At 54.6% G+C, this 27,873-nt stretch overlaps 14 protein-coding genes across 14 annotated transcripts; 7 read left to right on the top strand and 7 right to left on the bottom strand.

Moving 5' to 3' along the window:
- Positions 1-4,039: 4,039 nt before the first annotated feature.
- WHR41_03979 (uncharacterized protein) lies at positions 4,040-5,230 on the top strand (the record flags this gene model as incomplete). The annotated part of the gene is made up of 1 exon (XM_069372585.1): positions 4,040-5,230. The coding sequence occupies one exon, from the start codon at positions 4,040-4,042 to the stop codon at positions 5,228-5,230; it is 1,191 nt and encodes a 396-aa protein (XP_069229983.1).
- Positions 5,231-6,461: 1,231 nt separating this feature from the next.
- WHR41_03980 (uncharacterized protein) lies at positions 6,462-8,105 on the top strand (the record flags this gene model as incomplete). The annotated part of the gene is made up of 3 exons (XM_069372586.1): positions 6,462-7,049; positions 7,105-7,886; positions 7,947-8,105. The coding sequence occupies exons 1-3, from the start codon at positions 6,473-6,475 to the stop codon at positions 8,103-8,105; spliced, it is 1,518 nt and encodes a 505-aa protein (XP_069230098.1). The 5' UTR covers positions 6,462-6,472.
- Positions 8,106-9,205: 1,100 nt separating this feature from the next.
- On the top strand, positions 9,206-11,101 carry WHR41_03981 (uncharacterized protein). Its single transcript, XM_069372587.1, has 2 exons — positions 9,206-9,568; positions 9,616-11,101. The coding sequence occupies exons 1-2, from the start codon at positions 9,325-9,327 to the stop codon at positions 11,004-11,006; spliced, it is 1,635 nt and encodes a 544-aa protein (XP_069230099.1). The 5' UTR covers positions 9,206-9,324; the 3' UTR covers positions 11,007-11,101.
- On the bottom strand, positions 10,445-12,596 carry WHR41_03982 (uncharacterized protein; the record flags this gene model as incomplete). Its single annotated transcript, XM_069372588.1, has 2 exons — positions 10,445-11,181; positions 11,234-12,596. 2 exons carry the CDS (start codon positions 12,594-12,596, stop codon positions 11,168-11,170), a joined length of 1,377 nt encoding a protein of 458 aa, XP_069230096.1. The 3' UTR covers positions 10,445-11,167.
- Positions 12,597-13,864: 1,268 nt separating this feature from the next.
- WHR41_03983 (uncharacterized protein) lies at positions 13,865-14,398 on the bottom strand (the record flags this gene model as incomplete). The annotated part of the gene is made up of 1 exon (XM_069372589.1): positions 13,865-14,398. The coding sequence occupies one exon, from the start codon at positions 14,396-14,398 to the stop codon at positions 13,865-13,867; it is 534 nt and encodes a 177-aa protein (XP_069230097.1).
- Positions 14,399-14,755: 357 nt separating this feature from the next.
- Positions 14,756-16,180, bottom strand: hmgA (Homogentisate 1,2-dioxygenase hmgA; the record flags this gene model as incomplete). The annotated part of the gene is made up of 1 exon (XM_069372590.1): positions 14,756-16,180. The coding sequence occupies one exon, from the start codon at positions 16,178-16,180 to the stop codon at positions 14,756-14,758; it is 1,425 nt and encodes a 474-aa protein (XP_069230094.1).
- Positions 16,181-16,805: 625 nt separating this feature from the next.
- WHR41_03985 (uncharacterized protein) lies at positions 16,806-18,113 on the top strand (the record flags this gene model as incomplete). Its single annotated transcript, XM_069372591.1, has 1 exon — positions 16,806-18,113. One exon carries the CDS (start codon positions 16,806-16,808, stop codon positions 18,111-18,113), a length of 1,308 nt encoding a protein of 435 aa, XP_069230095.1.
- A 418-nt stretch (positions 18,114-18,531) lies between these two features.
- On the top strand, positions 18,532-19,521 carry WHR41_03986 (uncharacterized protein; the record flags this gene model as incomplete). Its single annotated transcript, XM_069372592.1, has 2 exons — positions 18,532-19,007; positions 19,065-19,521. The coding sequence occupies 2 exons, from the start codon at positions 18,532-18,534 to the stop codon at positions 19,471-19,473; spliced, it is 885 nt and encodes a 294-aa protein (XP_069230092.1). The 3' UTR covers positions 19,474-19,521.
- A 305-nt stretch (positions 19,522-19,826) lies between these two features.
- WHR41_03987 (uncharacterized protein) lies at positions 19,827-21,850 on the top strand. The gene is made up of 3 exons (XM_069372593.1): positions 19,827-20,985; positions 21,042-21,510; positions 21,564-21,850. The coding sequence occupies exons 1-3, from the start codon at positions 20,088-20,090 to the stop codon at positions 21,808-21,810; spliced, it is 1,614 nt and encodes a 537-aa protein (XP_069230093.1). The 5' UTR covers positions 19,827-20,087; the 3' UTR covers positions 21,811-21,850.
- Positions 21,851-22,017: 167 nt separating this feature from the next.
- WHR41_03988 (uncharacterized protein) lies at positions 22,018-22,401 on the bottom strand (the record flags this gene model as incomplete). The annotated part of the gene is made up of 1 exon (XM_069372594.1): positions 22,018-22,401. One exon carries the CDS (start codon positions 22,399-22,401, stop codon positions 22,018-22,020), a length of 384 nt encoding a protein of 127 aa, XP_069230090.1.
- A 753-nt stretch (positions 22,402-23,154) lies between these two features.
- WHR41_03989 (uncharacterized protein) lies at positions 23,155-23,778 on the bottom strand (the record flags this gene model as incomplete). The annotated part of the gene is made up of 1 exon (XM_069372595.1): positions 23,155-23,778. One exon carries the CDS (start codon positions 23,776-23,778, stop codon positions 23,155-23,157), a length of 624 nt encoding a protein of 207 aa, XP_069230091.1.
- Positions 23,779-24,162: 384 nt separating this feature from the next.
- WHR41_03990 (uncharacterized protein) lies at positions 24,163-24,450 on the bottom strand (the record flags this gene model as incomplete). The annotated part of the gene is made up of 1 exon (XM_069372596.1): positions 24,163-24,450. The coding sequence occupies one exon, from the start codon at positions 24,448-24,450 to the stop codon at positions 24,163-24,165; it is 288 nt and encodes a 95-aa protein (XP_069229966.1).
- A 69-nt stretch (positions 24,451-24,519) lies between these two features.
- WHR41_03991 (uncharacterized protein) lies at positions 24,520-25,458 on the bottom strand (the record flags this gene model as incomplete). The annotated part of the gene is made up of 1 exon (XM_069372597.1): positions 24,520-25,458. One exon carries the CDS (start codon positions 25,456-25,458, stop codon positions 24,520-24,522), a length of 939 nt encoding a protein of 312 aa, XP_069229965.1.
- A 680-nt stretch (positions 25,459-26,138) lies between these two features.
- WHR41_03992 (uncharacterized protein) lies at positions 26,139-27,098 on the top strand (the record flags this gene model as incomplete). The annotated part of the gene is made up of 1 exon (XM_069372598.1): positions 26,139-27,098. The coding sequence occupies one exon, from the start codon at positions 26,139-26,141 to the stop codon at positions 27,096-27,098; it is 960 nt and encodes a 319-aa protein (XP_069229968.1).
- Positions 27,099-27,873: the final 775 nt, after the last annotated feature.

A 27,873-nucleotide genomic window follows, 5' to 3' on the forward strand; every position in this document is an offset into this window, starting at 1 on the left:
TGCAGTTCGAACTACGAAACTGAGAAGCGCCTTCCAAATCCTAGTGTAGTGCCGCCATGTCGACCTCTGAAGCTTGACCAGTAGCGGGCGGTCAGTTGCACTTGGTCGCTGCAAGAAGCTGTTGATCCGGACTTGATCAAAAATGTTGATGCTGTCGTTGCAGACAGAGTAGTATGCATCCTCGATTACACGTTCCAGGCTATTGCATATAGAAAGCAGCACTGGCTCAGTAGTTGCATCTGGCTGTCTCACCAACGCGGCGACATCGAGCAGGCAGTGGCCGTTTAGATATGAGAGCCATCGAGTGAGTTGTAGCCAGGGAGAAGTCTCTTTTGCACTGTGCTCATCGCACGCCACGGTGTTCTGCTTCTCTTGGTCTCGCTCTAGCGCCGCAAGGTCCTGCAGCACTGAAGAGATAATCGACTCAGGCTGGGATGCTTCGCATCGAGAGGCGTTGTTCTCAGGGCCCTTTTCGGAATGCACCATGAAATAGCTGGTGTGGCGTCCTGTATGAAAGAACCGTTGGCAACGGACAGGCCTCCATGCGTCTGCCCGCTTTTGTGCAGAACCCTGAAGCGATAAACACGTCCTCGCTCCTCCTCTTTTGCCAGTGACGCTCCAACTGTGGGCCGATTGCCAGTGCTTACTTAAGCTACCTGTTGATCGGCAGACGAAGGCGCACTTATCGGGCTCTAGTCGGCATTGCTTGCCGTCCTGGAACAAACGCAGACCCTGTACCGGCTCTTTGACAGACTGTGGGATGGAAAATTGGTTGGAAGAGCGGAGTATTCCAGACCAAGACTGTACGTCCTCATCTATGTGCGCCCTCTCGGTCCTTGGTAGCCGCTTGTGTTTCGTCCGCAGGTGAGTACGAACATTATCTGGCCAGACGCAATAGTGACAGATCTCGCAAAGCACGATCTGGTATTCGTGTAATATCGTAAAACAGTGTGCGGCGCTGTCCATGGTCACCTCGTGGCAGAGAGCTTGATTCGAGCTGTAAAACCAAAGATTTGCGAGAATACAGAATAAAGAAGTAGTGTCAAAAAGGTCTTAAACTATGTTTACTGATACCAAGTTACGCGCACGACGCGCCCTCGCGTGTTCCTCGCGTACTAGCTCAGTATTCATCTATAACGTGATCTAGGCGAGATTGACTATTGGCAGGCCTCGACGATAAGGCAGGTTTAAAGCAGGGGAGTATGCAGGGCATACGGGAACAGCGGCCAGCGCCGTACGGGAGACAGGGGGAGAGAGGAACTTCAAAATGCGAGGACATAGTAGGAACAGAACGACAAGTGTTAACAGAGAGTAGCAGAGATGCGCGGAAATAAAGCATGGTGCGCTCACAAAAGTTATGCAGAGTAGCATGATTGAGCGCTCGGACAGTGTTTTGGAAGCAGAGAAGGGGAAAGTGGAGTCGATTCCTTTGGAGAGTCGATTCCTCTGTGGATACTACTTAGTATCTCTTCCAAATCTTACCTCCCTTCTCGTCGTTTCCTCAATTCTCTTTATTGATAACCCTAACCCTAAAACTCCTCCTATCTCTCACTTTATCCTCTACCCTCCATTAATCTTTCTTTTATCCTACCCTTTGTTTCTTACTCTGTCCCCTGAATTGACCATTTCATTTCCCATTTCATCTTCCATTTCACTTTCCATTCTACTTTCTATTTCACTTTCCCACTTTCTATTTCATTCAACATTTCACTCTCCACTCTCTATCTCTCTTTCTTTTTCTATACTTCACTCACAAGAGGTTAGGTTTTCTTAACATTCCATTCTCTTTTTTTTTTTTTTTTTTTTTTTTTTTTTTCAACCTTGTTGAGACGGCATGGTGACGGTTTTCCCTTTCATGTTCCTGTTCCTGTTCCTGCGTTTGCAGACGTGTTGGAGAAAATTGGCATGGAACGGCATTATCTCTCTCATCGCAGCAAAGTTTGCGCGCCTATTTCGACGGATCCATTGTGCCTCGCCATTATTCAGTCTCTGCTGAGTTATCTTTTGCGGTTTGATTTGAGAAAAATTGGAGCGTTCGAGGCGAGATGCTTTTCTTGTTGTTTAGCAGTAGGCTCTTCTTGGGGATCATCATGGCAAATGCAGACACTTTTGACAGCTATTCAGTTTCTATTGTGCTCGACAATCAATGATGTTCCCTCAAATGGAGGTGAGTTGTAGAGGTGCTTTTTGTGTGCGTGTCAGTGGGACAGTAGATGAGTCCAGGACGTCTAATAATTTGCTCGCTGCGATGTGGACTCCATCCCTTGGGCGGCACTCTTATCGTACAGAACCGAAGCCCAGGCCCTGAGCCCATCTTGAATTTAATGACATACGCCAGAATAACGGCATTGTCATGTATGTGCTTGAATATTCATATTGTTGCGATCTATCTTCAAGTATTGTCAGGTCGTGATGTTGGTAGGGTTAGGGTTAGGGTAAGAGATATGCCTGGAGGAATCCCACGATCTAACGGTCCACTGCGATGCTCCCAACCTCATGAACCTGCTGTCTACAGCACTTTTCAGACCCTCACCTATCAGGTATGTAATAGCACCGAACCACGGGCAAAAGCCCAAGCCATCCTCGAGCGCAAGCGCCCATGTTCCAGGCCGCCAGGCTCGCCAGGCACACAACTTCACCGCAGGCACTCCCGCACGCTAGCAGGCTTGGCGGCGAAAAGCAAGCATAAAAGTCTCCTCTCCCTCGCCCTCCTCTTCTCAAAGCTATCAGTAGGTGACTAATAGTCATTTAGTCAAGGCTTCGCTACGGCGACTTGCTGAGGGTTATGAGCGCGGTCACGGCCGTCACTGAATTCCCCTCCGTTCCCGGCCTTGTAGAAGGAGGAAATCACTGCGTCCGTCTTTCCTACCAATTGCGTTCTTGCGTCTTGTACTGTGGAACGGGGTTGTGGGATGGCCGCTACATACCTTCTTCGAATTTGAGGAGGATTAATGAGCCTTGAGGCTTTCGTCTCGAGTGCTGTCGTTTTCAAACTCGCATCCTTCCCTGGTTTCGTGAGCCAAATGCGCGGCAGCTCGTGAGAGCGCCTTGGTCGTGTCATGCGACATTTCCAAGGGAAGCCTCACAGGTAGGGGTGGTCCATCAAGTGCGATCACCGGGCTGTCACTTTCTCTGGATGCTTCTTTCTCGATTCCATGCATCCCGAAGGAATGCCGGAACGCACAGCTACCGAAGCCGCTGTCACAGAATTTTGTAGTCGCGTCTGGTGGCTGAGCCTGAGCCTGTGCTTGCCTGTCGTCGGAGACGACAACCTTGACACATGCTAGATTTTAATTCTCCGTGACACTCCTGCTTCGTCATGACTCGCATTCGCGCTGGTGGTCGACAGCCTTGACGGACGTGTATCCATCCGCGAGCACAAAACAACGCTGGCTGAATCGGTGGGCGCTCAGTGTCATCAGACGCCAAATTATGGTGAATTTTCAATCACGGCTCAGCGTTGGCCCGACGAGCGCGAACTGCAGTGTGACTTGTCGCGGCAGCTTACCAAAGCTCGCGGTAAGGCTGGGGGTTAATTTCCTTCAGAATCCGGAAGGGGACGAGCACAGACGAAATCCCACCTTCAACCCCTGTCGCGCATCATCTGGAGCCCTCATCGATGTGGTAACGTCCGCATTGCGATTTATCTCCTGCATACCATTACTGTTGTATGCATGCATCATGTATCACTCTATATAAACTCATGCCTGCTCGCAATTCCCAACCAAACGTGTCCTCACATCCCGCCAGTACATGACCGCTTCCATCTCCCACCTCATCACGTCCAACATCTCTGCCCTGTCGCAACGCTCTCGGCTCCCCAACGCATCCAACGTCTCATCGTTCTAGCGCTTTGTGCCACTCAGCGACGCTATAGGCATTAGCTCTATCACTGTCTCCTGACCCAGTCTCAGTCGTAGTAAAAGGCATACCGCTGCTCCAGAAGTTCGCCTCACGCAGAGTGTTGGCAAGTCTACACCCAAACAGGCTCGCTTCCTTGCCCAGATCTACTCCCCTGGCCTGCTTGCCACCTGCCAACATGTCCGAGACTCGCAACATTGTCATTGTTGGAGCGAACTTCGCAGGTCTGAGTGCTGCACACTACATCGCCAAGCACACTCTGCCAAAGCTTGCTGGCTCCAAGGACGCCAAATATGTCTTGCACATCGTCAGCGAGTCGACACACTTCTGGTGGCACATTGGCGCCCCTAGGGCCATCGTGTCCGTGAAGGAGGCGCCTCACGAGAAGTACTTCCTGCCGGTCATGGATGGCTTCAAGCAATACCCGCAACTCAAGGACTCGATTACCTTCCATCACGGTTCTGCCACTGGCATTGATACGGAATCTCGCACCATCACATACAAGCCTTCTGGTAGCGAGGCTTCCGAATCTCTGCCTTACTATGCCCTCGTCATCGCCACCGGCATCCGATCCCCCACGGCTGCCACCACCCTCCACGGCGACCACACCATCTCCATGAAGGCCCTTGAGGAGATGAACTCGCGCCTCGCCTCCGCGACTGAGATTGTCGTCGGCGGCGGTGGCCCCATCGCCGTCGAAACCGCCGGCGAAATCGGCTCGCACCTCAAAGGCAAAGCCCGTATCACCCTCGTCGCTGGCGGCGACAAGCTCCTCCCCGTCCTCCGACCCGCCCTCGCCCAAAAAGCCCAAAGCCAGCTTGAGAAGCTCGGCGTCACCGTCCTCTACAAGACCAAAGTGACCGGCACGACCGAGACCGCCGACGGCAAAACCGAAGTCCACCTCAGCAACGGCAAGTCCATGACCGCGGACGCCTACGTGCCCGCCGTCGGCGTCACGCCCAACACCTCCTTCGTCCCGGACGCGCTCAAGAAGGCCTCCGGCCACGTCGACGCCAACCCGCTGACGCTGCGCGTCGACGCCGCGGGCCCCCGCGTCTACGCGCTCGGCGACGTCGCCGGCGCCGACAAGGGCGGCGTGCTGAACCTCTACAACGCCGTGCCGGTCTTCGGCGCAAACTTCTCCCACGACGTGCTGAAGGATGCGGGCGTGACTTCTGTGCCGGCCGAGAGGCAGTACAAGCGCAACGACGCGGAGACGCAGGTGGTTCCTGTTGGTCCGAAGGGAGGTGTGGGCGCTTTCAATGGCTGGAAGACGCCTGGATTCATGGTCAGCATGATCAAGGGCAAGGACTACATGGCGGGGCAGATCCCGACTATTTACGAGGGGAAGAAGTTTGCGAAGGCTTGAGGTGGTGCTGCATTGGGGGAGTATGTAGGATGGGGAAGGTGTGAGTGGTAATTTTGACTTCGGCCGAGAGAGAGACAGGGGAGGGTTGGATGTAATTGGCGGTGGCTTCTTCGATACCCATAGGTCTTAGCTTGATTTTTTGTCGGGTGCGCGGCATGCTACACTAGATAATGTAACGTTGGTCAAAGGCAATTGATGACTGGCACTTGTTAGTCCCGCAGTACGAGACTTTGGCCAGTAACCTTGATCTAGGGGTTGGGCACCCCTACTCCTACCGATACATGCTAGGTTGGATGATCGAGCTCGTGAAAGGTACCTTAGCAGACTCCGGAGGTTGTACTAGCAAAGTGCGGATCGCGAGCACCTCGCAGAGCGGGGAGCGAAAACTACCTCGTGATCAGGCAACCATTGCAACTTGCTACTGTAAGAGCATCTTCCTGGTTCCCAACCAAATGCAGCAGCAGCTTCTTCCTCTGCAGCACCGCGTACTTCACGGCGTTTGTCGGTCCCGACCGCTGTTAAACACTGACCGGACATGTCTTATTCACAGTTGGCAGTGAGCCGCGGATGACAGGACTGCCGGCGTAGTCTGCATGTATATAGTTCGCAGCACATGAAACACCACTAGTTTACGAGATGTACGACGCGCGAGTGTGCGTGGCGCCCACATGCGTCCACAACGTTCGATGCTCGCTCCACAATTCGGACACCCTTGATCCGGATATGGATGCACAAAATAATGTGGCGGCCGGCTCTTGTGCGAGGGATTACATCGCCGCTGACTGGGCACTTGGACGTCATCTTACTACCGTCTTTGCATGCTTTATCATTTTCTACCCACGGTCTGCGACTCATACTGCATTACAGCATGTCCGTGGCTCTAGCAGGAACGTCTGCCTTGGAACACCCGACACTTTCATGCCACTAGTGCTTGTCATACCCCGGATATGAAGCGACCGAACAAAAAGTTATGAACACAGCGTGCTAACCGTCATCGACGTAACGGTCCCTTTGTGTCTGCAGGGTGTCTGCCGTCTCCCCAATCGTCTGCCACTCGAGCTAGGGAATTCTCGCAAGCTTTCGCGGTGCTCCATGCGGTGCCACCTAATGACCTGACGAACCCGTTTTTGCCGGTGTGGAGATGGTACGGTGTCAGTTTGATGTGTATATATACTAAATACCCTTCCATATCTCTCAGATCGATTCTCACATTTCATCTGGCTTCATTGCCACCGGACCATCATGACTACAATGACCGACTCGGCGGCCAGTACTTGGCCGCCCAAAGACACATTTTCCATCATCGTTCTCTTTGCTGCTCTCTCTGTCGTCTACTACGTTGGATCGAAGATTTACGATGTATACTTTGGTCCCCTATCGGAGTTCCCAGGCCCGAAGTTGAGCGCCTTCTCGGTTCTGCCCTCACTCAGCTCCTTGTTCACCGGCGACGATGCGGTCTACGTCCCAGAGCTTCACGCCAAATATGGCCCTGTTGTACGCACCAGCCCGGATCATCTCTCCTTCGCCAACGGCGCAGCTGGCTTCAAAGAGATCTATGGATTCGGAAAGAAGGGCCTGTACAAGGACCCGCAATTCTACGGTGTCCCGCTCAACAAGGTCCATAGCATCATCACCGCGGACGATGCCAACCACAGCCGCCAGAGGAAGATCCTCTCCCACGCGTTCTCCGACCGTGCTCTGAAGGACCAGGAGCCTTTGCTTAAGCGATGGGTCGAGCTGATGAGAGACAAGCTGCTTGAGTCTGCTGAAGCTGGAAAGCCGGCTGACATGCTTAAGTTCTACAACTGCACGACTTTTGGTATGCTTGAGTTTGAAATCCAATCGAGTCCTCGAGCTTTCGCTGACATCTGCAGATATCATGGGCGATCTAACTTTCGCGGAATCACTACAAATGCTCGAAGGCTCTGACTACTCGCCCTGGGTCAAGGTCATTTTCGCTGGGGTCAAGACCGGCACCCGCCTTCGCGCCTTCAAGATCTATAGCAAGATCACCAACTACCTCGTCGAAAATCTCCTCTTCAAGAGCGAGGTTGTCCGCAAAAAGCAATGGGAGCACTGGAACTACTCCAAGGAGCGCGTCGACCGCCGTCTTGCCCGCACCCCCGACCGTCCCGATCTCTGGACCAAGATTCTGGAGCGCGGCTCCGGCCCTGACGGCCTCTCAGTCCCTGAGCACCACTCAATCGCCTCCCTGTTCATGATCGCCGGCACCGAAACCACCGCCACAGCCCTCAGCGGCACCACCTACCAGCTCCTCACAAATCCGGACACGCTCGCGCTCCTGCAGAAGGAAATCCGCACCGCCTTCTCCTCCTTCGACGACATGGGCCTGGAATCCCTCGCCAAGCAGAAGTACCTCATGGCCGTCCTGCAGGAGGGTCTGCGCATGTACCCGCCCGTGCCCTCTGAGCTCCCCCGTGTCGTGCCCGCCGGCGGCGCCGTCATCTGCGGCCAGTGGGTCCCCGGCGGCACCAAGGTTGGCGTGCACCACCTCGCGACGTACCGCAACGAGGAGCTCTTCCGCAAACCCTACGAGTTCCACCCTGAGCGCTGGCTCGGCGACCCGGAGTTCAAGGACGACAAGCTCGACGCGATGGAGGCGTTTAGCGTTGGGCCGAGGAATTGTCTTGGAAAGGTACGTTATGAGATCTAGACGTCAATCATGTGTACTGGAGCTGACTTTGTTTTCGCGTAGAACCTTGCATGGCATGAGATGCGCCTTTTAATGGCGACTGTCGTGCTGCACTTCGACATGAAGCTCTGCGAGGAGAGCAAGGGCTGGAACGACCAGAAGGTCTTTACGCTTTGGGAGAAGAAGCCGCTGATGGCTACCTTGACGCCGGCCAAGGCATAAGGGCCAATCTCGAGAGCTTTAGGCAGCTTCAACGAAGGCTACCATGGCATGCAGAATGATTCTATCGTCTAAAAAGCGCAACGATAGCCTCTTTACTCAATGATACAACGTTTACTTAGCGATGCTTCATCTTTTCGCGCTCAAGAATTCTGCTAAGAGCAGGTCTGCTGACAGTCTTCAAACCCGCGTGAGAGGCATGTTTGCCAAAGAATTGCGGGTCAACATGATTGTTAACCTCGGGGCAACTGATTGTCCGACACTGCTGATCTGCATGCACGAGGCTACTGCGTCCTGCCTCGGACTGGAGTCGAACGCGAAGTCACGGCACAACTAGAACCACGCACGGCGTGTTTTTAAGGAATGGTAATTTGGGAGGAAGACACGAATGGTGATGGGCCAACATATGTTGGATTGTTCCTGGCGGGGAATAATAACGATATTACTGTATCTTGAGCGACGAGGACATGACGTTGATCGGCCATGCCAAGGAGAGAACACCGATCTCCGCCGATGGGCCATCTCACGTGCCTCCGAACCTCCAGGCTCGCGTGGTCCGCCGTGATCTTCGTCTTCACCCCGCGATCGCTGCCACTATCGCGGAGCATTGCGACATCAGGTTTGGTTGCTCAAAAGGCGTTGAACCACCTCCGAGTCTGGCGCGGTCGCTCCTCCGATAGATCCCACGACTGCACGCCCGCCCTGACGCAAAGGCCGGTGCCGGAAGTGCCTACAGGAACGCCGGCGCATTGCCACAGCATACCAAGACATATCCAAGCTCTGAATCAAGGTATGCCGAAGACGGGCGGGGTTCGGATCCGCGCGCATGCCTTACCACCTCCCTAAGAAAGGCTGGTGGAGAAGGACTGCGAACGCATGCTGTTCCTGCTTATATGTTCCCCTCTTATCGTGGTGCAGCCAAGGCCACGGTGCCGGTGCGCTCGACAGATCATTTTCCAGGACTGGTAGACTTGGTCGGAGAGCCGCATGGTAGGTCGGTGGGTTCCGGATAACTCTCTCTTGGCTTTGGACTTGGTGCATTGCACGCATTAGCCGTAGGCCACAGTAGGTTGACGTGAAGAATACTTAATTACCGTCGCCTCGCTGGTGGTTCCTCGAAGATAGAACTCGACTTTTGACCTTTTTTCACGGAAGAGCTTTGTGCTTGGTCATCAGGAACGTGACCTTGCCATTCACTTGAGGCACTTGCGAGATCACGAACATGGCGTCGTCAATCAACAAGATGAAAGCAGCACTGCTGTGCATAGGAAGCAGCGTGCTAGCTCAGTCACCTGGTGCAACATATGGCGACAATTACACACCCGTCAACAAGGACAGTGAAGCTATTTCACGCAATTATCCCGACATTGATATCGATCTTCTATCGCCGTTCTTTCTGAGCCCAGATACTGTACCTCCTGGCTTCGCCAATGGCACTGCGCCTCCAACACCAGACTATGTCATGGGTCAGTGTCTCCTGGCATCTATATCGAGTTACACTAACAGAGTATAGACAACTTCCTCCAGTCTCTCGCGCCTCGTAACGACTGGTATAATTACTACGTGGCGGATTTTCAAACTGAACAGGGTCGACCGATACCTTACGTCTTCCTGACTAAGCCTTCAGAGGGTATCTCTGGAAACGCCACTCAGCCAGCTAAGCTCCGCGTGTACATTCAGGGCGAGATTCATGGAAACGAGCCTGCAGCTGACCAGGGAGTCATGGCCCTGCTCGGTAAGATGGATGCCAACAGCACGTGGACTGCCAACCTTCTCGAAAGAATGGATATTCTCATCTTGCCGCAATACAACCGCGACGGCGCTAGTTATTTCCAGCGCGAACTCGTCAGCAACATTGATCCGAACCGCGACCACCCAAAGCTACTCAAGCAACAAACCAGCGACATCAAGCAAGCCTTCAACGAATGGGATCCGCACGTGGTGATCGATATGCACGAGTTCACAGCACCTACCATCTACGGTGGAAGGTATCGTCATGGCGCAGATGCAATGATCGCAGGCACCAAGAACCTTAATACGCGCCAGGAGATTCGGAACTTGACTGATGGCAAGTTCAGGCTGGGGATTGGCGCTGCGCTTGAAGAGCGCGGCATGAACTGGGAGCCCTATGTGACCGGCGAATCAAGCGACGTGGAAGCTCCCATCGTGATGGAGGAAGCGATCACAAGCCCTACCAGCGGTCGCAACGCCATGGGTCTAAACCAGGCTGTGGTCATCCTTGCAGAACTGCGTGGTATCCGACTCGCTGACCAGCACTTTCAACGTCGTACCGCTGCCGCTCTTACTATGCTGGAATCCTTCTTGAACATTGCAAGGCAAGACGTCGATGAGGTTCTCGAGACCATCGAGACAGCTATTGAGAGTTTCATTACCAGCGACGACGACATCGTCCTCTCCGACTACCAGCCGAGCGAGAACAGGACCTTCACCTTCGTCGACATCCGTAATGGCAGCCTAGTGCAGGTTCCCATTGAGTTTCAAAGCTCCACGCCAGCTCTCGCCAACCAAACTAGAGCTCGACCCGAAGCCTACCTCATCCCCCGCAACTGGATCGATGTCGCTGAGAAACTCAAGATCATGGGCGTCGAATTGGAAGAGCTCAAATACCAACACCGCGCTCCCGTCCAAGCCTACAACATCACCTCTTCGCAGCTGGAGACTGAGTTCTACGAAGGAGTCGTCCGGAACCATGTCACAACCGAGCCGTTCGTCAAAGAGGATTTGGTTTTGCCTGCCGGTAGCTGGAGGGTCAGTACGCGCCAGAAGAAAGCAGCGCAGGCTTTCATTGCGCTGGAGCCGGAGATTGCGGAGTCTTTCGTGTCTTTCAGCATCATTCCGGTCAGCGCTGGGGACGAATACCCCATTTTCAGAGAGTTGGCCTAAGTGAAACGAGGCTCCACTGGCCGTATGAATGACGGACGCTGAAGTATTCAGATAGATACATTACGTGAAACATGTACACGAAACTTCCACATTAATGTAACCTTGGTGATACGACGATGTATTCACGGAATTAGATCGCGGCTCGTAATCATCCAAAAGCCTTAGGTCGCATAAGCTGGTAGCAATGGTCAGTCGTGAGCTCTAAAGAATTGTCAGATGCAGCTCACCTCGAATAGCGGGCTCCGTGAACACTTTGTCCGGATCCGCCAGAATCGCCAGCGCCGCAACAAGGATCGCATTCTCCGTCAGCAGAAAATCGCTCAGCGCAAGGTCTGGCGTGAGGTAGTCGTTGCAGACCGAGGTCAAGTTCAATCTGCTCGACTGCCCTGCGCCCTCGTTCGCCAGAGCATCCTTGAGCAAAGCGAAGCCGAGCGGGTTGTACAGCGTGCCTTCGTGCGTGTAGAACGTGCCCGCCGGCCTGCCTGCGCAAACGACTTGGACCTCGTTGTTCGACGCTCCGACGCTACGGGCGTCAAGCAGTCTGCCGGAGGCGATATCGCCGGACTGTGGTTGGACAATCTCGTCGAAGAAGCCGGAGTAGATGAGCGTGCTGGGCACGTAGGCGGAGTCTCCGCCGTTGTTGCGCAGGGTTTTGATGAAGTTTGAGTTGTACTCCTGCTGCAGGACGGAGGGAGAGAGGGGCTCGCCTGGTGCGGTGATCAAGTTGGCAAGAACTGTGCCGTGGTAGTCAGGAGAGAAACCAATGTGGTCAGTGACGCGGTCCCTGGTGGAAGGCCAGTACTTGTAGGCCCATTGCGCATTGATGTTCCCCTGTGACCAGGCGGCGACAGCAATCTCGCGTTGATTGCTGATGCCGTAGATATAGTTAATGGCGTAGGCGACGTACTCAGCATTCAGCTGAGCATCGTCAAGGAGGTATCCAGGAATGTTAAGCCAAACTGGGTCGGCGATGTCAGAGCCTTGCAGGAGTGGGATGTAATTACCAGAGAAAGTGATGAAGCCAGTATTGCCGGTACCGGGAACCAAGATGATCGGTTGTGGAGCGCCCTCACGGCCGTATTGGAAGGTGTCCGGAATGTAGATTGCAGCCCTGAGTGCGTCCTCGCTGAGGGAGTAGGGTGCGTCATCAGGCCCAGCGGATGGGTACGCAGCTGGGCTTGGATCGATAGGGTTGTTGTTGTTCTCACTGTTCTGTCCGTCAAGAAGTCCGTCGACGAATGCGAGTGCATCCTGCACATTCTCGGTAGTAAGTCCCTGCTCTACCAGCTGGGCAACTGCCGCAAAAAGATTGACCGGAGTAGGCGAAGCTTGGAAGACATTCGAGATGGCTGCACTAGCTTCTTCAACACTCGATGGTTTGGTATTAGAGGTGACCGGCTTCAGAACGTCAAGCAGTGACTTTGAAGGATTGTCGGTGTCAGCATTGCCATTTGATATGTCGTCAATCGAGCCCAGGACGTCCCCAAGTAGCTGTCGGCGCTCGATCAATGCTTCGTCCCGAGTGGGAGTGGGCGTAGCAATGCTTGTGGAAACTAGTAAGCCAGCTATAGTATAAAGGAGAAGCTGCATGTTGGTCATACACTTAGGACTGGACCAAAGAAGACAACTAGCGAATGATTAAAATTGGCTGAGTTGCTGAGCATATCATACACAACACAAGGAGTGACGAGGAGTTATACGTGGACCTTCTTGCGGATCACCTAGTGTCCCTTCGGTCAAAGCAACTGGTCATGACATTCACCTGCAGACCGGACCTCGGTGTCACAGTCCGTGACGACGCGTGGGATTCCAGGTATTTGGCAACATTCCAGTATGAAGCTTTATTACTCTATGGTCTTCGAGCCAATCACGGCAAGATCTATCGTTGGGATGATCCCCGCTTGGGATTACGGAACGGAGTATTTGAGATTTAGGTTGGGCGATCTGCAATCTCCAGAACGAATTCTGCCTGATCAGGCAATTCGGAGACGGGTTGTCGGGCTTCGGAGTGCAGTCCACGCTGTTAGGTTGTGGACAGATTCTTTGTGAAGCTTGGATTCCATTGCGATGGAGCTAAAACCGTGGAGGGTGAGACTATGAACAGGGTCAATCACGAAATTTTCAAGCATGCTCTGTGAAGATGTGATATCCTTGCTTTGGTGATGTGCTCTGAAGCAACGCCCCCCACTACAGTCTATAGTACAAACCTTGTTAGGCCGAGGCAGCATCTTCCTGATGACGAATAGTAGACGAGCGTGCTAAAAAAGCGAAATCCCCAGATTTGGGCGCTCCCGAGGAGACAAAACAGCCAAAAAGATGCTCCCACCGCCAAAAACCAAAAAGAAATGCTGATTCCCTGATCAGAGATTCAGCTCCACGCGGGACTCGAACCCGCAGCCTCGAGATTAGAAGTCTCGCGCGCTACCATTGCGCTAGCAGAGCAATGGACGAATTATCGTCTATTTGAATATATACTCTGCCAGTTTTGGAAGACTCGGGGCCGTTCCTGCCATGTTGTGGGACGCCATCCAATGCCCTTTCCCACCTAAGGAGTCTGCCCTGCGTTCTCCACTGCTCCCAAGAAGGCTTGACGGACGCCTGCAAGTCGTGGGCTTGGTCTATCGCTTCATCGACCATGATGCGTGTCTTCAATCGTGATCCCTTTTCAGTGAAGGGCTTCCCGTGGCCTTTCGTTCCTACCATATTCACTGCGCGGCGGCCGGAACGCTTCCGTCTCAATGTGCTTCTCCTGATTCATTTCAGGCGCATCCTCCCTAGTGTGCCTCACAAATGCACGCCGCTTCCGTCTCCATGCAGTTCTCATGATTCATTCCAGGCAGCATCCTCCGTAAACCGCCTCACAAATGCACACCTTCCTCTCCATCGTCTAGCTCCATCTGCGCCTCCACTTGCCTCCTCAGCTCCTCATCTGTCAACCGCCCGCTCTGCCTTGCCCTTCCATCATTGCTTGTAGCCCCAGCATCAGTCTCGTCGGCAACACCGTTCACCCGTGCCGTATCTGCAGCACCTGCCTCCGTCCTCCCAACAACAATCTGCTCGCCCGCCTCGCCCTCAAGACCAAACTCCCTCAACCTCCTCACATCTTGCGGTCCACCATCTGCCGGCCAAACCAGGCCCCTCTTCTCGACCTCTGTGCGGATCAGCCCCACGCGCTCGTGCATGCGAGTGATCACACCTAGGTTCTCGAACATCGCATCTTTGCAGTCTTGGTCGCCGTCGTCGGCGAACGGTACCATCTGCTCGTTGGACGACCGCAGCTGCTCGATGCTGTTGGTCAGCTCAGCGGCTTTGGCGAAGAGCGCATCGAGCGGCAGCGTTTCGAGTGCTTCGGCGAAGCGGAGGGGATCGATGGGGCGAGATTCGGAAGACATTCTTGTGGTGAGAGGGGGGTGAGCTTCTGAGCAGTATTCTCTTGGGGATCCTGTTGTTTTGAATATGTAGTTTGGACAAGTAGCTGTTCACTTGCTGCGGGGTGCTTTTTGGTCGCGGAGGGAAGCTTGTGACGAAATGTTAGACACGTCGGAGGATCAAACGCCGACGTTGCACAAAGCCTCGCTCGACTCAACAGACTCTTTGCTCTGAGCATCATTTTTGGACGCTGCAACATATCTGAAGTGTCATGGAGATGTGCACTTGATCTTACAGGCTTTCAGTATATCCGAACTCGAGGACAATGCTTCAAACTACGTGGAATTATTCCGTAATCCCAGCTTCTCCCGCTGACTGGCCTAGGTCCAGTGCGGTACCTGGCCCTTGTCTCCAATCTTCCCTTCAATACCTTGAGAAACATCGTTCGAGCTCTTCTCTGGCCTCTTGAACCGCGGCTTCAAAGGCTCCCAGCTCTCGGCATTGTAATCCGACTGCACCTTGGCACACTTCTTCAGACCCCACTCCGTCACACCGACCATCAGACACGACTCAAACATGAACGCCATGCTTCCCTCGCCGACCTTCATTGGCTTTAAGTCCGCCGTCGACGCCTTCTCATGTGTCGCCGCGTCTGGACCATGCGCGGACATGACATTGTGAAGCGAGGCGCCGGCAGGCTGGAAGCCACCCCCGGTCTTCGCATCGTACTGCCCGCCGATCAAGCCCATGAACTCGCTCATGGTGTTGCGATGATACCATGGCGGGCGGAATGTGTCTTCTTGCACCAACCAGCGAGGCGGGAAGATGACAAAGTCCGCGATTGCAGTGCCCGGGTGGTCCGACTGCGCTGTCAGCACGGTGAAGATGCTGGGGTCTGGATGATCGTAGCTGATGCTACCCATTGTGTTGAAACGGCCAAGGTCGTACTTGTATGGGTAGTAGTTGCCGTGCCAGGCGACAACGTCGAAAGGGGTGTGGTTCTGTTTGGCCGCAAACAGGTGGCCGGCGAATTTGGAGAGAATCGTGTAGGTGGTTTTGCCATCGTTGTCCTCATCGAAAGACGCAACGGGCGCCTGGAAGTCTCTCTCGTTCGCCAACGCGTTGCTACCCATCGGGCCGAGGTCTGGCAGTGTGAAATGATTTTGGTACAGCTCGCAGATGTACCCGCGGACAGGGCCTTCTGGAAGTGTCACTCGGTATCGAACACCACGAGGGATCACGCAGACCTCATTGGGCCGTACCAACAGTTTCCCAAGTTCAGTCTGAATGTCGAGCACGCCGTGTTGTGGCACAATCAGGAAATCGCCATCCGCGCTGTAGAACGCATCTTGGGCGTCCATATCTTTGCCAGCTGCATAGATGAAAATGCCCAGACCGGATTTCATCGTTGGGTCTCCCGCACCAGCGACGAGATGCAGCGAATGCACCCAATCTACTGACTTGTCGAGGTCGAAAGGATCCCATCTGAGCTGATTTGGTATCTGATGGATTTTCTCATGAGGCTTGTTCTCAGGATTTGTATTGTAAGTGGAGCTCTCTCGCGGCTCGAATGGCGAATGTGCACTTGCTGGCAGGATGCGGTAGAGCCAGGTCTGCTGATTCTCGTGCCTGGGTGCTGTAAAAGCAGTGCCCGAAAGCTTCTCGTTGTAGAGCCCCAAAGGTGCTTTCTGGGGATTATTAGCACCAATTGGCAGTGCGCCATCTACAGCTTCTGTCTCATGATAACTGTTGAAACCGTTCTGGTAATTGTATTTCTCAGGAACCTTGAAGTCCGTGACAGGCATCTTTGTAGTCGCCTTGGCTAGAAGATTACAAATTGGAGCAGAAGAGGAGCTTGCTGTGAGTATCGATCATCCACTGAAGTTGGAAGAGTGCTGAATTTATCTATCTCGTAGCTACTCTCTTCGTGCTACCGGCGGACGATCAGCTCACCTCCACACTCGTTCCAGCAATAGCCCTCGGCCAGAGGCACCTCGTGTGCCGAAGGTTGCGCAGATCTTCCGCATGGAAAGCCTTCCGCGGATGATGTAACGGCACAGGCACCTCAAGTGAAGGATAAACTGGTCTGGTCACGATGGTTGCCCCACCGCGGGGGAGGACCGCGACTAGGAGACATCAATGCGAGTGTCGCGTGCTGACCCCGCATTCAGCTCCAGCTCCATCAATGTTGTGAGCTCCATTCTCGCGCAACGCCCACTCTCTCACTTATTAATTGAGATACGCATGTAGTGACAACACAAGTGTAAGCTGACAGCCTGGTCTCGGAAGATCACCAGTGCTGTCTGATCGCCAAACATCACCCTCTAAGCTCCACCAGGATCACCTTACCTAAAGCCTTCTCCTTCCACGAAGCTGCCACAGCAGCACCAGCTCACCACCAAGGTATCATCCCAGTGAGAACTCGTTACAATGGCACCTCTCCAGTCCTGGGTCGATGTTGATCCGAAATCCCACTTCTCCATCTACAACATCCCCTTCGGCATCATCTCCACCGCCGAGGACAAGAAGCCACGCCCAGCGATTGCCATTGGCGACTATGCCATTGACTTGAAGGCCTTCACCGCCGGCAATGGCTTCTCAGCTTTGTCAACCATCCAGCCGTATCAGAGCGTTTTCTCCGAGCCGACTCTGAACGCGTTTGCGGCTCTAACGCGTGAATACCACACCATTGTGAGGGAGTACTTGCAGAGCGTCTTGCTCAATGGCGGTCCGTTCCCCGAGGTCCTCCAGCGAAACTTCGACCTGCGCAAGAAGGCTATCATTCCGTTGGAGAAATGTGAGAACCACATGCCCATGAAGATTGGGGATTACACCGACTTCTATGCTGGCTTGAACCACGCTCACAACGTGGGCACTCTGTTCCGTGGAGAAGAGAATGCCCTGCAGCCGAACTATACGCACATGCCGGTTGGCTACCATGGGAGAGCTTCCAGTGTCGTTGTGAGTGGTACGCCTATTCAACGCCCAAATGGCCAGATCCTGGAGAACCATAATGCGGAGGTCAAGCAACCGATCCTCTCACCCAGCCGCAAGCTTGACTTTGAGCTCGAGCTTGGGTGTTTCGTCTGCGCCAACTCTGACATGGGAGATGTCATCAGGATCGAGGATGCCCCGGACTACCTCTTTGGTGTGGTCCTCATGAACGACTGGTCCGCTCGTGACATCCAGGCGTGGGAGTATCAACCTCTTGGTCCCGTCCATAGCAAGAACTTTGGTACATCGATCAGTCCGTGGGTGGTCTTGATGGACGCACTCGAGCCGTTTGCTGCCAATGGTATTCCGACCGACACGAAGCCTCTCCCTTATCTCGACGAGAAGAAGAGACAGAGCCACTTCGATATCGATCTGTCGGTGTCCATCACTACCCATGACGGGAAGACCACGACCGTTTCTCAGACCACGGCCAAGAACCTCCTGTTCTCGTTCCCGCAGATGCTCGCGCATCATACTATCGGCGGATGCCCGTTCAATGTCGGAGACCTATTGGGCAGCGGCACCATCTCGGGAAGAGCTGACAACGAGAAGGGATGTCTGCTTGAGATGAATGGCAACGGTCAAAAGGAGGTCCAACTTGCGGGCGGCGAGAAACGGATCTATCTCGAGGACTACGATGAGGTCGCAATATCGGGCGTCTGTGGCAGTGAGCCTGGTGCGCTGGTGGGGTTTGGAGAGTGTTCTGGCACTCTTGAGCCTGCCGCTGAGCTCAAGTTCTCTTGAAGAAAGGACAAAGGTCTTGATGAGGTGTGATGGTATGCGGCAATGTTCTCGTAGGTTTGTGTTTGCATCAGTATTGACTTTCCGTTCTCGAAAATTTCCTCATCGTGTCACATGTTTTGCTCGAAGAGTCGGGAGTGTTGACGCCGCGCACTCCAATGTCGCGCCGCGCTTGCTTATTTTGCAGCTTCACTTCGCCAGCTTACACATACAAGCACAACGAAGTTGTGACCACTGACCACTGCCCTGACCACACAACAATTACCACTTGCTCATGATTATTGGCCATTCCATTTGATCAATGATCGTTGAAAAATTGATCAATAACAACAAATTAAAGGACTTGAAGCTGAAACGAACAGGCACCCCATAGGCGCCGCTACCCATACCGGCGAAACCACCAACCACCTTTCGCCAGAGAATGCAGCGCTTCAGTAGCTTCATCGCCAGGCGTCGCGAGCCCGTCTCGCTCCACCCTCTCAGCACCGAGTTCTACTACCACGAAGAGAGCTCTTCCGGCGACAGCATCAGCCTCCCGGACATATCGGCGGACAATGCCTTCGTGACGGAGTCCGTCACGACCTTCGCCAGCGCCAGGCCACGCAAAGTCAAGCCGCCGCGCAGGCCCTTGCCAACAGTCCCCGAGGCTGTTCCCGAATCTGTCCCAGACTGCGCTGTAGACCCGCAGCTCGTCTTCGAAAAATCCAAGGACGGATCCCTGGCTGGCCTTTCCTTGAACGGGATACCAACCGAGCGTATCGACATCCGCCTCAGCAACGGCGAGCGCGTCTCCTGGCGCAACCGCAACAATCTGCGTGACTTGCCCGCCGACGTGCGCAAGGAGATCTGGCGCGAAGCCTTCATCAGCGATAAGAAGCTCTTCATCTGCGCCTGCACGTACGTTTCAACCTTTCCTCACTTCGATATTGCAGGGACTGCTGACACAACCAATAGCTGGTGCCGCAATCAAGGTGCCAACGCCTGCCAACCGCCACTCACGCGAACGTGCAGAGCCTTCCGCGCCGAGGCGCTTCCTATTTTCTACGGAGAGACCAAGTTCAAGTTTCCGGTTGGGCATACGCCAAAGATCAGCGTGCCTGGATGGCTGAAGGCGATCAGGATGCACAATAGTGCGCTGATCCGCCACCTGGAGCTGGCGTTCTTCAATGCCGAGCACGTGATAAAGATTTTGAAAGCCGGGGACAAGTTTAAGGTTGTTAGTGAAGTCAGTAGAGAGGTCAACTTGGATGATGACGGGGTCGAGCGTCTTGTTTTCACAGCGACGCGCGACGAGAGTGAGGATGAATCGGATGCCAGCACAGTTGGCACGTCGATCTTGTCCTTCGCGTCAGTTTTTAGGTGATTCAATAGGCTCTCTGGGTGAAAATGCAGTCTCATTGTCTACAGAGAATGGTACTAGCACATGATATACTTTACTGTCGGAGAGTAGCCCGCAAGGAATATATTTCACCAATACCTCATGGACCAAATTTTTCGGACGACGATGGTAGCTCCCTAGGCGGAAGCGGTTCAATGGCCGCACAGGACGCTCTTGTTCCGTTGCAGCTGCAAGCGAGAGCACAAGGCACCAAAGCGCGGAATTCGATGGACCAGCTGCAGTCAATCAAATTGCCAAAGGGCAGATGAAGCTGGAAATGCCGTCCCCAGTGCGCATTCCTTCCCGCTTCCGCACTCCAAACGGTTTCCCCGCACCTCCACCACCCTCCACTTCTCCTCTTCCAACCTTCCACCGCGGATGACCCGCCGCTACATTGACTCGCGGCTCATTGGGCCCCGCGGCAACTTACCGCGCGGGCAGTGAGGCACAACACACCCATGCCAGCTCCTCGGCTAGCAGAGGTCCTACGCATAGCTCCCGTGAGCCTCTCATCGTCAAGGTATATGTAGGTATCTCACTTCCTATTTCGAGCTGCCTGACCTGCCATCATCTGGCGAGGGAGGGTCTTCAGCACAGCCATGGCCCAATCAACAAATGAGCCGCAAGGCCTCGTCCAACTCCTGCTGCAACCTCATATCCTCCCTTTCTTCCTTGTCGCTCTCATCTACGCTGCCGTCAAGATCCTTGACCGAACGGACGTGCCCAAGATCAAAGGCCTGCCCGAGATTCCTGCCCCACCCATCATTGGAAGCCTGTACGAACTTGGTGACAATCATGCGAAGAAGGCCGCAGAATGGAGCAAGAAGTACGGACCTGTCTTCCAAGCTCGCCTGGGAAACCGTCGGATCATCTTTGCGAATACATTCGACAGCGTGAAGAGCCTGTGGATCACAAATCAATCTGCTCTCATCAGCCGGCCAACATTGCACACCTTCCACACAGTCGTAAGCTCCAGCGAGGGATTCACCATTGGAACATCGCCCTGGGATGAGAGCTGTAAGGCCAGACGCAAAGCCGCGGCTACCGCTCTAAACCGCCCAGCAGTGCAGAGCTATATGCCCATCATCGACTATGAATGCACGAAGAGTATCAAAGAGATGCTCGTCAACAGCGAATTCGGAAAGAAGGACATTGACCCCAACGCGTACTTCCAGCGCTTCGCCCTTTCAACCTCGTTGACCTTGAACTACGGTGAACGCATTGATGGAAACATCAACGACGCAATGCTTCAGGAAATCACGCATGTCGAACGCGAAATCAGCAACTTCCGATCTACCGCTAACAACTGGGCCGACTATATTCCCTTGCTTCGACTGAAGCCAGGTGGCAACACGAAGGCGCTGGAATACAAGAAGCGAAGAGCGACCTATATGTACAAGCTCATCGACATGCTTAAGCAGAGGATTGCGGACGGGACCGATACGCCCTGCATTACTGGACATGTGCTCAAGGATCCCGAGGTGAAGCTCAATGATGGTGAGTTGATGGTAGTCGTTCCTGCTCATCAATCCACACAGCTAATTCCTTGACAGCCGAGGTCATGTCCATTGGTCTCAGCATGGTCTCCGCAGGCCTCGACACCGTCCCAGGCAACCTGATCATGTGCATTGCCTACCTTGCGTCACCACGGGGTCAGGACATTCAAGAACAAGCACTAGCCGAAATCAATAAGGTCTACCCCAACAATGACGCCTGGGAACGCTGCCTGTCAGAAGAGAAAGTGCCCTACATCACCGCCCTGGTCAAGGAGACTCTCCGCTTCTGGTCCGTCATCCCCATTTGCCTGCCACGCGAGAACATCCGCGACATCAAGTGGGGTGACGCCGTAATTCCCAAGGGAACTAGCTTCTACATGAACGCGTACGGCGCGCACTACGATGACACCCACTTCAAAGCGCCCTGGGAGTTCAACCCGGACAGGTACATGGCCGACACCAGCGTTGACGACGCTTCTGCTACACGAGGGACGCCGCACTACGCATACGGTGCGGGCAGCCGGATGTGAGTCCCTCTCCCTGACGCTATTTACGAACCCATAGTTGACCATGAAACAGGTGCATCGGCGCCCACCTCGCCAACCGCGAGCTGTACACCGCGTTCCTGCGCTTGATCGTCTCCTTCGAGATCTTGCCGCCCAAGGAGGCGAAGGACCGGCCGATCCTGAATTGCTTTGGCTGCAACCAGTTGCCGAATGGCTTGACCATGGATCCCAAGCCTTTCAAGGTCGGGTTGAAGGTGAGAGACCGGGCGATGGTCGACAAGTGGATTTTTGAGAGCGAGGAGCGGACGAAAGATAACTGATCATGTTTCCATTTCTCAAATTGTTACGAAATGGATCATCATATGCATGGAGGCGAGAAGTCAATTTGCAGGGAGCATTCCAGACGAGTTAAATAACGGCAGGACCGTGGAGACTGTTTTTCAGACAGCTGTACTCTCGAGCCATCCATTTCCAGTCTCAATTTCGCCTCAACGCGGTGAATGATTAAACGTTATCATTGCTATCCTTCAAGGAACCCTCCGAACCCTCCCGGTCACCACATCATATAACCACCCACTAGTGCTCACGCCCTCCAGCAAGCTGTCATTGCCCCCCAGAAAACAGACATCATCCCTAATAGCACTCTCCAGCTCCGGAAACGGCTGGAAATCAAACCCTTCTCTCAGCTTCCCACCGTTCGCCGTGATCGCCGCTCTCGCGTCCTCATTCGAGAACGTCAGCATCCTGCACCCAGTGTGCTTGACCAGCACGATCTCACGCCTGCCCATCAGGTACTGCGAGATGATTATCGAGCGCAGGGCGTCGCGAGCGTTGCCTCCGGCGTTGCGGATCACGTGCGCGTCGCCGAGAGCGATTCCGAAGGCGGCGGCGGGGTCGATGCGTGCGTCCATGCAGGTTATTGTTTGGCGTGAGAGTCAGGTGAGATGACTGAGGATCACTGTAGGTTGGAAGGCTGCCCACCAACGAGATATTTCTTTGCGGGTGGTAAGGCGAGATGGCCGGAAGTGAAGGTCAGGCGTATTGGTCGTTGCTTTTGGCGAAGGTTTCTTGAATTTGGGTTGACATTGTGGCGAGTCTAAGATTCGAGTACCTGGGCAGTCCTTGGTCGACTGCAATACCAGAGCTGTGCAGCAGGATTGCCAGCGGTTATTTGTAGGTAGCTCTCTGCAAATACGCTCTGGTATGCGCAGCTTGCAACACGCGGGGTGGAGCACGCCATGGATGCTACTTGAGAATCGACCACTCCAATACTGTGGCGCGACTGTCTGGCTTGCATCTTGTGCTTATCGCAGTCAGACCACAAGTATCACCAAGTGATCATGTGCTTGGTGATTACCCCTAGTCTGGCCCCGGTGCACTCCACACCTTTCGAAGATGTCCGTGTCGCAGCAGCTACGAGAACGCATCTATAGACTCATCGGCAGTGAAGCTTGCCACGGTCCCTTTTGATGGTCCAGAGTGGTCTTCCAGTAGAACAGCGCAGGTGAGACCCATATTCCGCAAGCTCATGTTCGCCCGCATACACGGGGCTCGAACCGTCTGGCAGAGCAGGAGCACCAATTCCTCACAAACTCGTATAGAAGTCCAGCGAGGAGCCGCTATCTTCAACAATATCGTCAAACCATCTTTTCCCTTGCACTCCCTCAAAAGAACTTAACACCAGCCCCCTCCTCCTGTCCGAAAATCTGCGCCCTCCCCTTCTTAACCAGAACCCCCAAAACCCTCCTAAGCATCTCCTCCTCCATCCCCACCCACTCCTTCCCCCCGACCGCCTCGCCCTCCCGCAGCTCATAAACCGTCAGCACCGAGCCCTTCTGCCCCGTCTCGTCGACCCAGCCGTAAATCAAATCCGCCCACTCCGCCAAGCTGCGCCAGTAAATCCACACGGCCGCGGGGCGCTCCGCGCGCGAGGCGGCGGGGATCCATTCCGCGCGGCCTTGCTGGACCATGTGGTCGAGGACGGCGCGGGTGTCGGGTTCGGAGAGGGCGCGGTGCAGAGTGGGGTTGGAGAGGAGGTTTGCGGGTGGGGCGGAGAGGGAGAGGCGGAAGAGGCGAGCGTGCGCGGCGTAGGAGAGGATGAGGTTTGTCCAGAGGGCGAGTTGGCGGGCGCGGGTCGTGAGGTTTGGTTGCAGGGTGTAGAAGGGTGGAAAGCTGGTATAGGAGGGGAGGGTGAAGGTGGCGGAGGAGAGGTTGGTGGTTGTAGGAGGAGGTGCGTAGGGTGTGGTTGTGAGGCCCGGCGTGGCGGGTGAAGATGTGGCGGTTGCCATGGTGGTGTGGTGTGTCGTGGTCAGGTTGTGGTTGTGGAGAGTACCGCGATGGCGCGTTTTGGTGGGATGGCGATGATCGCATTGATTGAGGCTCAATCAAAGTTGCGGAGACGTGGGGTTGGCGGGTCAGGCATTCAGGTTCAGAGAAACAACTTCGCTAGCCCACCTGTAGCATTGCAGGCTGCGACCTACAGATCTGGCAGGCATTCTGAAAAGGCAAAATCCTAACAAGATGTATAAACTAGCCTCGGTGGGCGATATCAAGAGTACGACGAGCACATGGGAGACATGAGACCATAGACGGAAAATAAAACAAAATACATTAAAAGCAAAACCCCTAGAGAAAACATCACATCAGAACCAAACAAATGCACCCAAAAGCAATCAAAGCGTCACATTGCTCCCAGTACGCCTGCGGCCTGCGGCTTGCTCGTCGCCTTGGCCTTTTGCTTGCTGCCGCTCGAGATCCTTGCTCTTGCAGCCCGCTAAAAGTTCGTCCCAGTCGCCCTTGGGCTTCGGCGGGGCGGATGCCACGGACATGGAGCTGTCGCAGGCAGCGCCAAGGCGCATGAGCGGGTTGCCACGGTTGCGCTGGAGCTGTGGTGTTCCTGCACGGGTGCCTCCCTGCGAGAGCAGGTCATTGCTGCTGTTGTTGCGGGAGAGGCCGTTCATGGGGGTGGCAGTTCTGTCCTCTGTGTGTTCCTCAAACTCCGTGCGCCCTCGTGTCTCATTAGCGTCTTCCTAGCTGGCTTGGACTTCTTTTGCCTGTCGCTGCGCGAGCTCGGAATTCTCGGGTGCCTGTCGGTAGAGGACGATCTCGCTCTGCTTGAAGTAGCGGCGGGCGTCTTCGTCGATCAGAACCAGAGAGAGGTAGTAGCGTGTGCTATACTTCTTGTTCACGTCGCGGAAGGTAGGCGTCAGGTCAAAGCCACCGAGGAAGAGACGGATGGGTATCGTTTCGCCGCGCGAGGGCGAGCCGTCCATGATCTCGAAGCGGACAAGCGTCTCTGATTCGTTATACTGATTGGGAGGGACTCCAGTAGTTTCGCGGCGAATGATTGAAAGCTCCATGTGCTTGATCTTTAACCGCACCAGAAGGAAGTAAATGCGGCCAACAATGACATCCTTGAGATGGTACTTGCTCTTGGAGTATTCGAACTCGATGTGCAAGCAGTCCTCGATACCGACGTCCATCTTGATCACACTGTTGCTCTCGGGCGGTTGTCGGTAACTGTATACCCAGAGGTCCTTTTCCCGCACCACGTCTGCCATGCGCCGGCTGACCGTCACTCGCAGGAAGTAGCGCAGTTTTACGTTAATGCCATTGTAGCTCTCGTACATCTTCTCGACATTCTTGAAGGCGAACGGCAGGGTGACTGGGTGTTGCAGCTCACCCGGCGCAGCCAGTTCGGTCTGAAGGCCCATGAACTCATGATGTGTGTTGCGGTCGAAGAACATCTCAATCGTGCCGATGAATTGGATCTTGATACCGGTGTGCTCCAACCGCTTTCCATCCTTGGGCCGAATGGTGACGGCACCCTTGACCGTCTCTCCATCGAGGTACAGCGGCGCCTTCTCGCGTCTGTTCTTGTCGAGCTTGACGTCTACGGACGGTCGGTCATCGGTGTCGGCGAGGACGATGTCGATGTCCAGCGGGGTTGAGAAAGAAAACAGCGACATGTTGGCATTCGGGCGCGTCGCCTGCCCGCTCTTGAGTGTGTCGTAGCAGCTAAAGGGTCGGCGGGTGTTGTAGAGGCAGGCTGATGGTGTTTCCAATGCGATTGTATGCCGCCTGAACGGCTGGCTGGCTGGCTGCCAGCTTGCACGCGGAAGCTGGGACCAACCCCCCTCCTCGGCCCGTGAAGACCGCCCTCCGCCTTCGCAAGCTGGACGTCGCCCGGCAGTCTTCGCCGATGGAGGCCGACAAATGATTGCAACAGTGCTGGCCGCGATTGTCGTTGCACACGATCTTGTCTGCGAGTATTCAGACTACGACGATGGGCTCAATGCCCGTCAGAACTCTCATCGATATTGCCACCTGCCACGGCTGACTGCACCATAAATGCATGCCGGGGTTGCCCTAGTTGCCCTCATGCGCCAGGTCAAATAAAAGCTAAGCTCAGACGTTTCTCAATGGTGTGATAATTTGGGCTCGACGAAATATGACTGTGTCGCGTGCACACCTAGGAATAAAATCACTCGTTGAATATACGATCAATATCCTGTGGTAAATATTGCTTGGAAAATCACTGTATCTTCGAATCAAGGGCAATTGGCCAGAATAGAAAAAACTTGAAAATCATTCGGAGACGGACAAAATCAATATATCAACGACGATCACCTCACACCAAAACGCCACCATGCTCTCCCCCACCGACCTCACCGCCCTCCTAGCAAACAACAGAAGCCTCATCATCGACGGCGCCCTCGCAACCGAGCTCGAAACCCGCGGCCACGACCTCTCGCACGTCCTCTGGTCCGGCAAGACCCTCCTCGAAGACCCCGACAGCATCCGCCAAGTGCACCTGGACTACTTCCTCGCCGGCGCCGACGTCGCCATCACCGCCTCCTACCAAGCCAGCATCCGCGGCCTCTCCGAGCACCTCTCGCTCTCCGAAGCCCAGGGCCGCGACCTCGTCGCCCGCTCCGCCACCCTCGCGCAAGAAGCCCGCGACCAAGCCTACGCCGCCGGCGTGCCGGCCTCCCGCAGCCTCCTCGTCGCCGGCAGCGTAGGGCCGTACGGCGCCTACCTCGCCGACGGCTCCGAGTACCGCGGCGACTACGTCTGCACGGCGCAGGAATTCCAGGCCTTCCACCGCCCGCGCATCGCGGCCCTGCTGGCCGCGGGCGTCGACCTGCTCGCGCTCGAGACGATCCCCAGCTTCCCCGAGCTCAAAGCCCTCCTCACTCTGCTCCAGACCGAGTTCCCGAGCGCAACCGCCTGGCTGGGAATCACGCTCGCGACGCCCACGACGCTCAGCGACGGGACGGCGCTGTCCGAAGTTCTCGGTTTCGTCTCGCAGTATCCTCAGCAGATCCTGTCGTTCGGCCTGAACTGCGTGCCGCCGCAGAAGGCTCTGGAGTCGCTGCAGCACCTGCGGACGCTCACTGAGCTGCCGCTGCTCTGCTACCCGAACAGCGGCGAGACATACGTGGCGGGCGAGCACGCGTGGACCGGCGAACGGTCGACGGGGCAGGCGATGCGGGAATCGGCGGGGAGGTTCCGGGAGGCGGGCGCGAAGTTGATCGGTGGGTGCTGCAGGACGACGCCGGAGGATATTGGGAATATGGCTGTGGCGTTGAATGGGGAGCTGAAGTGAAATGGGGTACAGTGGCATGCGAGAGATTGCGAGGGTGAGGATGGAGGAGTTGAAGCGTATAGGACGAGGGTTGGGGAGTGGGCGTTGTGTGCTGGAGGGTTGTGAATTTGCATTATGCGTTGGATGAGTCAATGACAGAACAGAGAACGAGGAATGTACTAGTGCATGCCCCTAAGAAATCATAAGAACCAAGATATCGATTTTTCATTATAAGATCTGCTCGTTGATGACTAAGAGTATTGACGAACCAGATGGCGCTATAGGAGAGAAGAGATGTTTCCGAGCGAAAAATCCCAAACGCACAGAGTACCGGGCAAATGATAAGAGGGTGAAGCTGCCGCCGACTTCTCCTCGCAAGAATGCCAAACTAGCAATCACCCTTTGGCACCGACATGGAACCAGGTTTGATGAAGAATTCAAGGTGCAATAGAGCTCAGAGCCGGTCATTGTGTCGGGTGTGATTCGATCGTATGCTTGGTGACGAGACGCGCAAAGGGGACAAGGGGGAATCAAGCACAAATGAGCATCGCAATCTGGAAACTCCAAGCAGGACATCAGAAGAAATGAAAGAAGAAGGAAAAGAAGCAAGAACGCAACAATCTGGGGGTATATCCGACTCTGAGTAAAGACAACAAAGTCACAAAAGAGATGGTCGCAACGCGAGCACAGACAAAAGAATCCAGAAAGGTATCCGCCGCCATTTCCGCCCTCAATCCGAAAACAAATCCATCCTTTCCCATCGCTCACGCTAGATCGCTCTAGCTCTGCTGTTTCC

This window comes from Cladosporium halotolerans (assembly GCF_011745625.1).
Source record: "Cladosporium halotolerans strain TM138-S3 chromosome Unknown Sca12, whole genome shotgun sequence".
NCBI classification, from domain to species: Eukaryota; Fungi; Ascomycota; class Dothideomycetes; order Cladosporiales; family Cladosporiaceae; genus Cladosporium; species Cladosporium halotolerans.